The sequence below is a fragment of the Martes martes genome (assembly GCF_963455335.1).
Source record: "Martes martes genome assembly, chromosome: 2".
Lineage (NCBI taxonomy): Eukaryota > Metazoa > Chordata > Mammalia > Carnivora > Mustelidae > Martes > Martes martes.
The window spans coordinates 58,358,073-58,370,832 of record NC_137889.1 but is presented as its reverse complement, the minus strand read 5'-3'; the positions used below and the strand labels follow the sequence as shown (position 1 = coordinate 58,370,832).

General features: G+C 42.1%; 1 protein-coding gene across 1 annotated transcript in view; it reads left to right on the top strand.

The window, feature by feature from the left end:
• The window catches only part of EXTL3 (exostosin like glycosyltransferase 3), an 81,795-nt gene extending 69,703 nt beyond the window's left edge, over window positions 1-12,092 (top strand). Inside the window, exons 6-7 of the mRNA XM_080796724.1 lie at window positions 4,878-5,006; window positions 8,900-12,092. Of these exons, the coding sequence (XP_080652850.1) occupies window positions 4,878-5,006; window positions 8,900-9,109 (339 nt within the window). The 3' untranslated portion in view covers window positions 9,110-12,092. The remainder of the gene's footprint in view (window positions 1-4,877; window positions 5,007-8,899) is intronic.
• The last annotated feature ends 668 nt before the right edge of the window (window positions 12,093-12,760 follow it).

Here is a 12,760-nt window from a genome sequence, read left to right as displayed (position 1 = left end):
ACTGGGTTAAATAAAATCTATTCTAGTTAATTTTATTGTTTCTCTTTTTAACAATATGGCCTCTAGGGATGCCTGGGTGCTCAGTCAGTTAAGCGTCTAACTTTGGCTCAGGTCATGATCTCAGGGTCCTGGGATCAAGCCCTGTGTCAGGCTCTGTGCTCTGTGGGAGGTCTGCTTGTCCCTCTCCCTTGCTTGTGCTCTCTATGTCTGTCTCACAAATGAATTAAGAAAATCTTTTTTTAAAATGTGACTACTAGAGAAGTAACAGATGCGACTCACATATCTTAGATAGTGTTGCTCTATATCTTCTCTCCCAAGTACTGCTTCTGGGCTCCGAAGAATCCCTCTTCTGAGGTCAAGCTGCCTGCACACCCCACTTCACAGGATGTCTCCTCTATCTCTTGACCTGATTAAAACCTGACTTTTCTCTGAGGACAGTGCTTCCCCTTTACCTTGTTTCTGTATTTCTTCCAGGGACAGTGACTGAGTGTACTATTTCACCAGATATGTACTTTGGAGCAGGAAAGATATAAAGAACCATTATTGCTTACTGATGACACTTCCAGACAATTCTCAGCTATCATATAAAATCTCATTTGAGGCTCACAGCGTCTGTCTTGTTGCTGCCATCTAGCACCTCCCAGCCATTTCTTCCTGGTCATTGAAAACGTGGCACATGGCCCATTCTCTTGATCTCCCCTGCAGTGCCCTCTCTCATTCTGGGCAACTTCATTGCCCTCATGGAAGACCCATCTACCATACTGTTTTCCCCATAAATGTTGAAGTATCTTAGTCTTCTGGCTTCTCTATCTAGTGGTCTTCTTACTTTGGTCTTCCCTAGACATTCTCTCATATTTCAAGGTCTTGGGGCTGAATACTGACAGGCTGGTAATTTTCTGTGTCTGTATTCCAACCTTGGCTGTTACCTGAAGCCTGTACTCATATACCTAATTGTTTTCAGGGCACCACCCCCCTGTATGTCCCTCTGGTACTTCAGACTGACATCCCAACACTCCCCTGGCTTTGTCCCTCATATATTTCATATTTCAGATGGTGGGATCTTGTGACCCACCTCAAATAGAATCTTGAAAGTCATCTTGCTAGGGACATTTTGAACCAGCCTAAGAAATCATTACATTGTTAGCTTTTTTTTTTTTTTTCCTTTTTTACAACTTAATGTGTGAAGCTGATATGCTTTTCCCATTCTTGAACCTTACCCTTGTGCTTATTTTCCAAACACAGGTGGGTTTTGGTTGGGATGGGGGATGCCAGTAGGATTAGGAAGTTTCTGACTGAGAAACCATACCTAACTAGGAGTCCTTTATTTTCACACTGGTCATCTGAGAAAGAGCCACTAATTTCAGCATTGTCTATTCATACCTTGAGAATTTACTTGTCTTCTGAGATGTCGCCTCTTCTCAAATTCTGATTGCTCTTTAAAAGTTACAGAGCAAGATCCCTTTACTTTCAAGTAATAAATCATTTACTTAATATACCTTATACTTTTTATTTTCTATTTGAAATCTAGAGCAAGGGTTATAAAGTAGTAGCCCTCAAGCCTGTGGTTTACAGAAATGTTTTTTTAGTCCCCCAGTGCTATCCCATACGCTGCCAGGCTTTTTCAGTACCAGAGAATTTTACAGAAAGATCTGGACCTCAGTAACCATGAAGATCAGGTCACATTTGGGCATTGTTCTTGTCAGGCACCAATTGGCTGGAGCTACATAGCTATTGTTCCCTGTAGATGGACGTGTATGCGCTTATTTGCCCCATGATTCTTTATTTTTTCTTTCATCAGTTTCTTTAAAATGTTGCTTCCTGGGGCACCTGGGTGGCTTAGTTGGTTGAGCATTTGACTCTTGGTCTTAGTTCAGGGTCATGGAGTTGAGCCCTGTTGCGAGCTCTGTGCTTGGCAGGGAGTCTGCTTGGGATTCTTTCCCTTTCCTTTTCCCATCCCCCTCTACTTCTTCCCCACTGTTCACGCTCGCTCACTCTCAAATAAATGAATAAGATCTTAAAAAAAAAAGTCATTTATTTACCTTTCTTGTTTGGTCCTTGAAAACAGTGAAGTTGGTCATCCCTAATTCTGAAAGATCAAATTTTTAAATTATAAGTACCTATCAATAAAAAATTTTAAACCTGTACCACACAGATGTGTATATTTATTTATAAATTAAATTTATATATGTACTACTGTACTTACAGAAATTTTTATGTTGAGATAAAATGAAATAAAGTTTCAAAATAATATTTTCAGTGAATTCTTAAATTTTAGTGAGAGCAATATGATTGAATGTGCTTCATTTATTTAAAGGTTTTTTTTTTTTTTTAAGATTTACTTATTTATTAGAAAGAGAGAGAGTGTGTGTGCAGCAGGGAGGAACAGAGGGCGAGGGAGAGAGAGAATCCCAGCAGGCTGACACCCAGCATGGATCCTGACATGGGGCTCAATCTTACAACCCTGAAGTCATGACCTGAGCCAAAACCAAGAGTCAGATTCTTAATCAACTGCGCCACTGAGGTGCCCCTTAACTCTTTGTTTTAATTCCAGTTAGTTAACATACAGTGCTATATTAGATTCAGTGTATTATTTTTTTAAATCTTGATTTGACACTGTGTTATGGCAAATCAGAGCTCTATTTCTAAATTAAACATGTTTTTGATACTTGGTTTTAGTTACTGTCCCTGTAAGAAATATCATATTGTTGTGCTTATTAAGTCACGATACTCATCCACTAAATTGTATTCAAATTGGACTAGAATTTTCATCTTCTGTAATGCCATTTGATTTTTTTTTTTTTTTTTTTTAGCAAACTAATGAGAAAGTGTTACTTTTTCTTACAGTAGGTTCTCAAGCCATTGAAACTTCATTTAAAATATTTGTAAACAGGGGTGCCTGGGTGGCTCAGTTGTTAAGTGTCTGCCTTTGGCTTGGGTCATGATCCCACCATCCTGGGATCAAGCCCCATGTCAGTCTTCCTGCTGAACAGGGAGCCCGCTTCTCCCTCTCCAACTCCTGTGTGCATGTGTTCCCTTTCTTGCTCTCTCTTTTTGTCATAAATAAAGAAAATCTTTAAAAAAATCAATAAAAATTAAAAAGATAAAATATTTTTAAATAGATTACAAAGTTTTTATATATTTTAAAATATACAGATATCAGAGTATTTATTGATTTATGGCATCAGTCTTAATCACATAATGGTGCAAATACTTCTAAACATTTGTTTTCATAATACTTTCTCCATTATTCTAGAAAGGCAGTTCTTGTTGAGGATATAGATTGTGTTCAGTAAATATATTCTCATTAGCCTACTCATGATAGCCACTGGCCATTTAAAGTGTCAACAAATTTCAATCATCTGTCTTTTTATAAAAGAAATATGTGTAATTCACCTTATTTATTTATTTATTTATTTGACAGAGATCACAAGTAGGCAGAGAGGCAGGCAGAGAGAGAGAGGGGAGGGAAGCAGGATCCCCGCTGAGCAGAGAGCCCGATGTGGGACTTGATCCCAGGACTGGGGGATCATGACCCGAGCTGAGGCAGAGGCTTTAACCCACTGAGCCACCCAGGCATCCCTGTAATTCACCTTTTAAGTTCACCATCTTTTAAGTACTTTGCCACAAGATAACCAGCAAACCAGTGGGTAGTACAAAAGTTTTATGATCATTATTTCATTACATAGATTTTAACTATTTAAATCAGTTTTAATTCTAACATATAAATCAGTTTTATTGGGCACCTCACCTATTCATTCAGCAGCAGCAACACTGCAACATATCATAGTTAATATATGCCGTGTTTATGGCATTTGTCCATTTCTGTGGTATAAATATTTTTAGCATGGCTCATTTCAAGTTATGGACATGAGTCACTGAATTTGGAGATAGGAAGGGATGGGCAGTTCTATAATATTTTCACCATACAGATATGATAGACATAAATAACTTAAGACAATAGTAAAATATAATAATGGTGAAATGAAGCTAATTAATTAAGAAGTGATGTGCTTTAGGTATTTATTGGTTTTTAATATAGCTTATTTAATTTTAAGTTTATGTAATTATATTTTTTAATAATGGCTATTTTTCATAATAATCTCACAAAATTCTAAGTGGCCTCACAAAATTCCTGAAAATACTGCAATTGACATTCATTAGCAGGTGTGAGCCAGCTTTAGCACACCATTTTGTGGGCCTTTAGGACATTTTAAGAACATAGGCCTTTACTCTGAGCGAGATGAAAAGCCATTGAGGGGTTTGGAGTGACATGTTCAGTTGAACTTATATTTGAACATGATCACTCTGGTGTGCGTAGAATGGATTGGAGGAAAGAAAATATGGGAGCAGGGAAACTGTTTAGGAGACTGTATGAATAATCCAGGCAAGAAATGTTTGTAGCTTGGAGTAGGAAGTAGCCAGGGGCAAGAGTTCGGAAGTGATCGATTCTAGAATCCTTAAGTGGAGGAACTGAGGGATTGGATGTCTTATGTCTCTATCCTTGGGTTTTCCCCTCACTTATCCCTTACTGCCATTGTCACACATAGGGTGCTGTTCATCTAAACCACCGTCTGACCTACTTTGATGAATCTTCATATTATTATAAAGTCACTGAGGAACCAAGGACCTCAAAAGGGGGGTGATAATGGCAGTTTGGATGGGATAATTCTTTATTACAGAATATCTGCCTTGTAGGATGTTTAGCATCCCTTCCCCAGCTCCCTAAATGGAGTGGTGATTCCATGACTGATCATCACACCCAACCTTCTCCCCACCCTACGCTTCCTAACAGCCCCTGGATCCATGTATATTTTGGCTGAGAGCCAGAGAACTGTGGACTCTAACGGATTATGTGATTCTTTTTCTACCCCTGACAGTATTATGCCTACCTGTATTCTTACGTGATGCCCCAGGCCATCCGCGATATGGTGGATGAATACATCAACTGTGAGGACATTGCCATGAACTTCCTTGTCTCCCACATCACTCGGAAACCCCCCATCAAGGTGAGGGTCCCCGTACTTAAGAGACTGGGGGTGCATGCTTACTTAATTCACTTATTTTGCGGTAGTGCAGTATGAAACTCACCATACCTCAGAGTCCTCATCTGTGATTGTCTTTGGGTTAAATGAATTGTGAATATAGGGACTCTTAACTACTAAGGTTAAACGGACAGAAGTCAGAGGGTTTGGAACTTGAATGGGAAAAATGTAACATCTTTAATTTTCACTAATCTGTAACTGGGATTTAGCATTTTCATCAGTTAGGAAACATGTGACCATTCTAAGAGTATTTGCAGCAACTATGTCACCAATAGAACTCATAGATATTTTCATATCACGTTACTTTTGTTGTTACATCTTGAAGTATTACTTATGTCCATCAGGACTTTAAAATTATTACGTTTTCTATAGACCCTTGGCACAAGAAATTTAAGACTTCTGAGTTAATACACGTAAAGCTCTAAAAAATAGTGCCAGTCATATAAGTAGTACTATGAAAGACAATTTACTCAAAAACAAAACCACAAGTACCCTCAGAATTCTAGAAATTTGAGTTCTGTCTTTGTCTTCGAGTTAGTGAATATATTTGACCAGAATATAATAATTTCATATTCAATGCACAGAAGGGCCAGTTACATCACCTTCTGTGTCATCATTGCAGGTGCAGCCAAGTGAAAGCTCTTCTGGTAGGGGATTAGTGTAGGCCTGGTAAGGACCTTGCAGCAGTTAATACTTGAGAATCTGTCAGTTCAAAGTAATAGTGTCTGTGACCATGGTCTTTCAGTATTTATGTGATGGATTCATACCTGATGTCCTCATGGTTAATAAGCTGAGTCAGATCTTAATGTCATTATTATTAAAAAGATATTATTTAATTTTACAAAATAACAAGTTTACTTCCATGTATATCATTAATAATAATTGGATGGGTATTTCATTCTTCTTATATTTTGAAGGTAAGTTATAGATTAAGTAATCATCAGCCTATGCTAATGATCTCTTTAGTGGTGGTAGAGTGGTAAACAGAGGACATTGGGTTCATTAAAAAAAGCATAAAAAGAGAGAAAAACAGTTGTGGGCCTTATGCATTCATGTATACCTAATCATACCTTTTCCCAAGTATAGCTCAGCATTAGAACTTAATTCCTGATTACCCCATAGTTTTTTCTATTCCTGGGCTGTCTGCTAAATTCTCACAAAAGAAAAATAATTAGGAAAACAATATTCCAATTTTTAAAAAATGGAATAATTGTTATAATTATTTTAATAAAAGTGTAGTGTGTTTCTCAGGTACAGTGAAAGATATTAAAATAAATAAATATTAAATGAAAATATTTGTTTTCATTCTGTGTGATGTTAAATGAAAAGACACACTTCCTTATAAACTTTAAGATTGGGAGATAGGGGTCTTAGAAAGAAATTAATGATCGATGCAATGTTCTTTTCTTTCTTTATCCTTTCTTATGTGGCCAGGGACTAAACTTCATCCAAGATGTATGCTTCTATTTATACTTTACTAGTAGATCAGAAGACATTATCCATGAAAATTTAAAGTATCTGAGTGATTAGGTGCCTAATAATAGCATCAGTCACCTGAAGCACTCACAGACGTGATGAATTTTTTGTCCTTATTAAAGCGTGTTTGTCTACCATATTATTAGGCCAGTGTTTCATTAGCCAAACCATCTCTTCAGTGTAGAGAATGAGACAGAAATAATTTGCACATGGTATACATGATCCTTACCAAGTGAAATCTTGAAAAATGAGTATTCTTTGAGAATTTTCTCAATCTTATGGGAATATAATAAGAGTTCAGCTGAAGATTAGGATGACTTTTTAAAAATTAAAATCTCAGTAGGGGCCCCTGGGTGGCTCAGTTGGTGAAGCATCCAACTCTTGATCTGAGTTCAGGTCTTGATCTCAGGGTCGTGAGTTCAAGCCCTGTGTTGGGCTCCGTGCTGGGCGTGGAGTCTACTTAAAAAAAAATTAAAAATTAAAAGACATTAAAATATTACAAATAGAGTAGTTGTCTTATATCACCCTCCCTCTGTCCATTCCTCTCCTGTGAGGTCATGGGGTACGTGTACCTTCAATTATACTTGGTAGTACCAAACTTTCTTGGAAATAAATGTACCAGTGTATATTCTTACCAGCATTGTATAATAGTTGCAGTTTCTCCACATCCTTACTAACATTCAGTACTGCCACACTTCCATTATTGCCTATCTGATGGGTATAAACTGTATCCTACTATTTTCATTTACGTTTGCCTGGTTATTACGGAGGCTGAGTGTCTTCCCTGCAGACCAGGGAGCCCGGCCAGCGGAATGACAGCCAGTCAAGGTCTTTTTTTTCTCTTGCAGGATCGGTTTTGCCTCTTTTTGAACTTTATCTAAATGGAATCCTACAGTATCTCCTCTCCATGTCTCTCAGTCATTCTTTCCTATTTTTTAAAGCTTTCAGTCAATATTTTCTGTTCCGGGTAGTTATTTTAGTATGCTTTTCCTCACTAATTTTCTCTTCACACCCATCCATTGTCTGATTTAATTCAGTATGCTTTTCATTCTTGTTCTCTTTGGTTCTTTTTTATATCTATTAGGACTTTTTTGAGAGTCCCGGCTTTCTTTCTCAGACCTTAAGTAGTCTTTCAAAATTTCAGGGCACATATACATTTACCTTTCTCATCACCATCTGAGAATCCTGGATACTGCAGGGTTTTGGGGTCTGATTCTATTGTTGGTTTCTGCAGATTCTCCCTCTTGTGGTTCATTCCCTTTTTTGTGAATTTGATTGTGAAATTGTATTCTTTAGGATTTCACTTATGGCATTTCTGGGAGGCCTGACTTTATACCCGAGAGGGTTTGCACTTGATTCTTCTGCATACCCTGGGTCAAGACCTAGTTGAGACCTTATATCACCCTCCCTCCGTTTAAGCTAAATTAGCATCTTGGGGCTTTTCAGAACACACAGGTGACATAAACCCTAGCCCCAAGTGTGTGAGGGCCAGTGTGTGGCTATCCATTCTCATAGGTGATAGTTCCTCCTCCACTTAGAGTGAAGGCCGGGAAGACAGCTTTCTGTGGAGCTGCCTCCAACCCATGCAGCCTTCCATTGGGTCTGGGTATTCTGAAAAATCTCAGTTTTGTGGCTCTTGCCTCCCCAGGCTGTTTAAAACCAAAGCTCTGGCTAGTTCATTGAATTCAGGCTTTTTCATTATTTTGGCCTCTGATGATTTAATTTCTTTCCTTTTATTTCTGTTCCTTTGATTACAGGTTTTCTTTCATTACTATCCCTAAAGAGTTTGTTTATATAGTTCGTCCTGCATTTTCAGGTATTCTCTGCTAAGGGAGTTTTAGGTTACTTGGTCTGCCACATTGCTGGTAGTGAAGCTGTAATACTATTCTTTATTCTGTTCTAACTGCTTGAAATTTCCTCAGCATCATCCTAACTACTGCTACTATCATATAACAACTTTCCCATGTCTTCAGATAGAGTTTTCCTAAATACCTTTTCCTAGTGGATGTGTAGTATTTAATAATTATCTAACTGGTCCTCATTTGATGGGTACTTTTCCACCTTTATAGCTACGTCTTGCCATGTGACCCAGATAAGTACTAGAGGTGGAGTTACTGAGACAAGTAATACTAAACCTTGTAAGGCTTTTGATATCTACAGTTTAGGTCATTTGGAAAGAGCACTCTTTCCAGCGATACAGCTACATATGTGGCAGGAAGGAGCCAAGGCTTTGGCTCCTGACTCCCTCTGTGGGTGAACATGGCCATCTGCGGTCAGTGTCTTCCCTGGGAAAATGGAAGTGTCAGATTGGTTAGGCGGCAGGATTTCTGTCTGTCCTGGTCCCTGCGATTCTCACTGTGCTCTTTCTTCCCTATCCCCAGGTGACCTCTCGGTGGACCTTCCGATGCCCAGGATGCCCTCAGGCCCTGTCACACGACGATTCCCACTTCCATGAGCGGCACAAATGTATCAACTTTTTTGTCAAGGTGTATGGCTATATGCCCCTACTTTACACTCAATTCAGGGTGGACTCTGTGCTCTTCAAGACCCGCCTGCCCCACGACAAGACCAAGTGCTTCAAGTTCATCTAGGGACACTGCAAGTGCTGGGGAGAGGATGAGCAGAGTGGGGGAGATGGCTTCTACGGTTCCTAGACGTTGAAAGACCCCAGGGACATCCGCTGGGTGGGTGACCCAAACCCTCTACTGGGAGAGGAGGCGGGAAGAGTGGAAAGGAAGTAGCCTTCTTCCTCTTAAAGTCGGCCACACTGGGCCTGGAACCCTGGTCAGAGGACTCGGGGGTTCCCTACACAGGGCACTGACTGATAGCTTACACTGAGGACAATGGGGACTCCGGGGAGTCGCTCACGCAGTTCATAAGTCCAGGACAGCTGGTTTGTGGTTTTTAAATTCAGTAACAACTATTATTATTATTTAAAAGGAGAAAGTTTGAGATTTGCCATTTGAGGCTTATTTATATATCAGTGTGTATATATATGTATGTATATATGCACACACACTCTCTCACATACATATACATATATATAGAGAGAGATATAGATAGGTTTGGGGGGGAAGTTTGAGAGTTCTGCCTGTTTCACAAAGTGAGGGACCCACTAAGTTTTCTGATGTTCTGGACATTAGTGGAGATGGATCCTGGCCTTATGGTATCTGGCTCATCCTTAAAGATCATCTCCATATTCCCCAGAGCATCTATGTGCAGAAACAAAAAAGGGCCAGGCTTGGCTCTCCTAGGGGGCTCTTGGACGAGATAAGCCCTCTTGGTTTGTTCTTTCCTCCATCTGTGCCAACTGGTGATCTGGAGCTTGAGTCCTCCTGTTGCTTGAGTACGCTGGGAGGACCTACACATTTGGGAACAGCGAGGCTTCCCTGTGCTGGGTTCAGTGCTACTTGAGGATTCATTGCTAGGTTGAGCTGTCCCAGCTCCCATTCTCTCCCGTTTGAAACAGAAGAATGAGGAAGGAGTGAGACCTGAAGATGGTGCTCCCAGATGACTCTTCTCGTTGGGCCCTCCTTTTGAAATGCACATTGTGCTTTGGCTTCAGGCTTTCCTGGAAGTTCTCTCTTGTTAAGAGAACAGAGAATTGGCAGGCCGCACCTCCAGCTGTGATCTGAAGTGGTCTGCAGGTTGGCCTGCTCTCTCTGGTGTAGAATGAGCGAGCATCCTTTGTGGACCCCCACCCGGCTGGCCGGGAAGTCTTACAGCAAGGCACCAGCCTTGGGATAAATACCTTGGTGAAATTCACCTTCCTTCAACCTTTGTCTGGACCTATACCCTATGTTACCTGTAGTTTTTAGATCCCTCATGCCAGGTTGTTCCAGAACCCCTTGAGATTTGTTATGTGCCAGAACGATAAGAAGACATCATTTATTATGTTAGGCTCCAGTCCAGCCTGAGATTTCATAGGAATTCATACCCGTGTTACCATTTTCCACTCTGGGTTTACATTTCTATTCCCTGGCTGAAATGGAAATAAGCTAATTTTCTTTTTTTTTGTTTTGGTGGTGGTGGCAGTAGGGGACCCGAAGAGGCTGTTAGTGGCATCTGGCAGGGATTTAACCCATGACTTCTACCATTTTCCTGGACCCCACTTTCTTGCAGTGGAGTTGAATACAGGTGGTTTCCCACAGCTGGACAAAAGCTCAGGTCTGTCCTGGTCATGTACATGCCTTAAGCCAGTTCTGTCTTCCCCAGACCTTGACACCCTGTGCTTCTCTTTCCTGGGGGCACATTCTCCTCTGACCTGTCTCAGTGGGTCTCTTCAAGTATCATTCTGAAGCCAGATTCTGTCCTATAGATCCCACCCAGGTAGAGGACTAGCTGGATTAAAGGACCTCTCCTTATTGGCAGGCAAGACCAGGGCTGCTCCCAGGACTTGTGGCCTCCAGAGATTCCCACTGGCATCTTCTTGTTGCTCTCCTATAGAGGCAGCTACCCAGGAAATTCAGCCGTGCTTCTCAGCAGTCCAGCAGAGGGGTCCAGACTCCCGGCACCCTAACTTTCTAACTCCCCTTTCCTGACTCCTAACTAGTGGTAGCCTTCTTCCCTCCAGGGAGCCAAAGAGTGTGGTGTTTTGAGCTATATACGTGGCTGCTATTTTTCTCTTGTTTATTTTCATGTGAGGAACTCATAAACTGGCTTTCAGTGGGACCCCACAAGAAAAGAGCAGTCTATTAGGACCCCCTGTCACAGAGCCAGGCTGGGGGTCCCCGAATGCTGTTGGGAGATCCAGGAGTAGCCGAGTGGTCTGAGATTCTGGATGACATTGAAGTCTACTGCAGGAAGGCTTATGCTGTCAGAGCCTCAAGGCAAGCACTACTTGGACCCAACAGGACACTAACTGGAGGGACTCCAAACAGCAGGCTCTGGTGGGCACTGGCCATGTTCCTAAGCGATGCTCCTCAGGAGCAAGAGGCTGGGCAGTCAGACCTTTACTCTGTTAGGTGCTCCTGGAGAATGGATGCTGCTTTTTGCAAGGTGGTTGGGGGAGACCCAGCTCATGCTTCAAATGCCCTTGATGCTGATCTGTCCCATTGGGAAATACAGATGTCATCTAAACCACGTGACGGGGACTCATTTAGAACAGGAAAACAGCTCTGCAGCTTACATGGGTTTCCCCCGCCGTCCACAGGTCACACCTTTTCGCCTGGTCTTTGCTGCCAGGGCCCAGGATGTGTTCGTCTGCGGCTAGCCAGTTTGCTCTTCACCCTGAGGGGCATTCACCAACGTGAGAGCCTCCCCAAGGTGCTCATCAGGCCACTCTAAGCTTTTGTGCCCGTGGCAGTGGTTTTCCATGTGTTGTGGACTGCTCCTCAAGCCCAGGCCTGCGCACCATCGGGGGGGCCCTGTCTGGGCAGGTGGGGGTCGTCTCTTCAGTCGCTGCCTCTGTGTGTGCTCAGAGAGCTCCTGGTTTGAAATGATGATATTTTGCAGGGGGAAGCTCTTTGATGTCCATGCCATGTCCATCCACCTCGTCCCCCTTTTCCAGTCATGAGCACAATAGTCTTATGTTGGATTTTTGTAAAAAAATAAAATAAATGGAGACTTTAACTCAAGCAGTGTGGAGGTCCTGTGTGCTTTTCCTCCACAGGGCCAGAAGAGTGACCTGAGAGAAGGGGCCTGCCTGATTGCAGGGAGCCGCCAGTGTGCAGCCAGCTGGGCCCCCTCCCCGCACAAGCCTGTGGGCTGCGTGATTGGTCTTGGAGCAGCCTGTGCACTTGAACCCGTGTGATGCTGTGTGATGCTGTCAGCATGTGTGGACGTGGGCTGCCTTGCCAGGGCTCATTCCTGGGATCCGTGGTTCGATGGCACAGGGAGGAATTCAGGTGTCCTGTAACTGATGGCAGTGGGATGTAGGATGGCAAGTGCCAGCTTCTCCTTTCTTCCTTTTTTCATGGTCATTTTAAAAATGTGTGTGTGGTGTGGTGCTGGGGAGCTAGCAGTGTGTTTAGATCTCAGAGGTGGAAGTTAACATAATGCGTGAGGCATCTGCCATTTGGCCCACAGTAGAAATGCTGCTCACTGGGGTGATGTGCTGAGAAATTCTCAGCGGCTTGCTCTGCATTCCGCGTGTCTTAACGCTGGCTTGTTGGGGGAGATTCTGGACGCACCGGAAGCCATCGCTTGCCCTATCTCCTGTTCCATTGGATGAATGAATGACTTGACAAAATATCCAAAGAAGGTCACACGGGAATCCCAGCGGGCAACAAGCTGAATTGGTA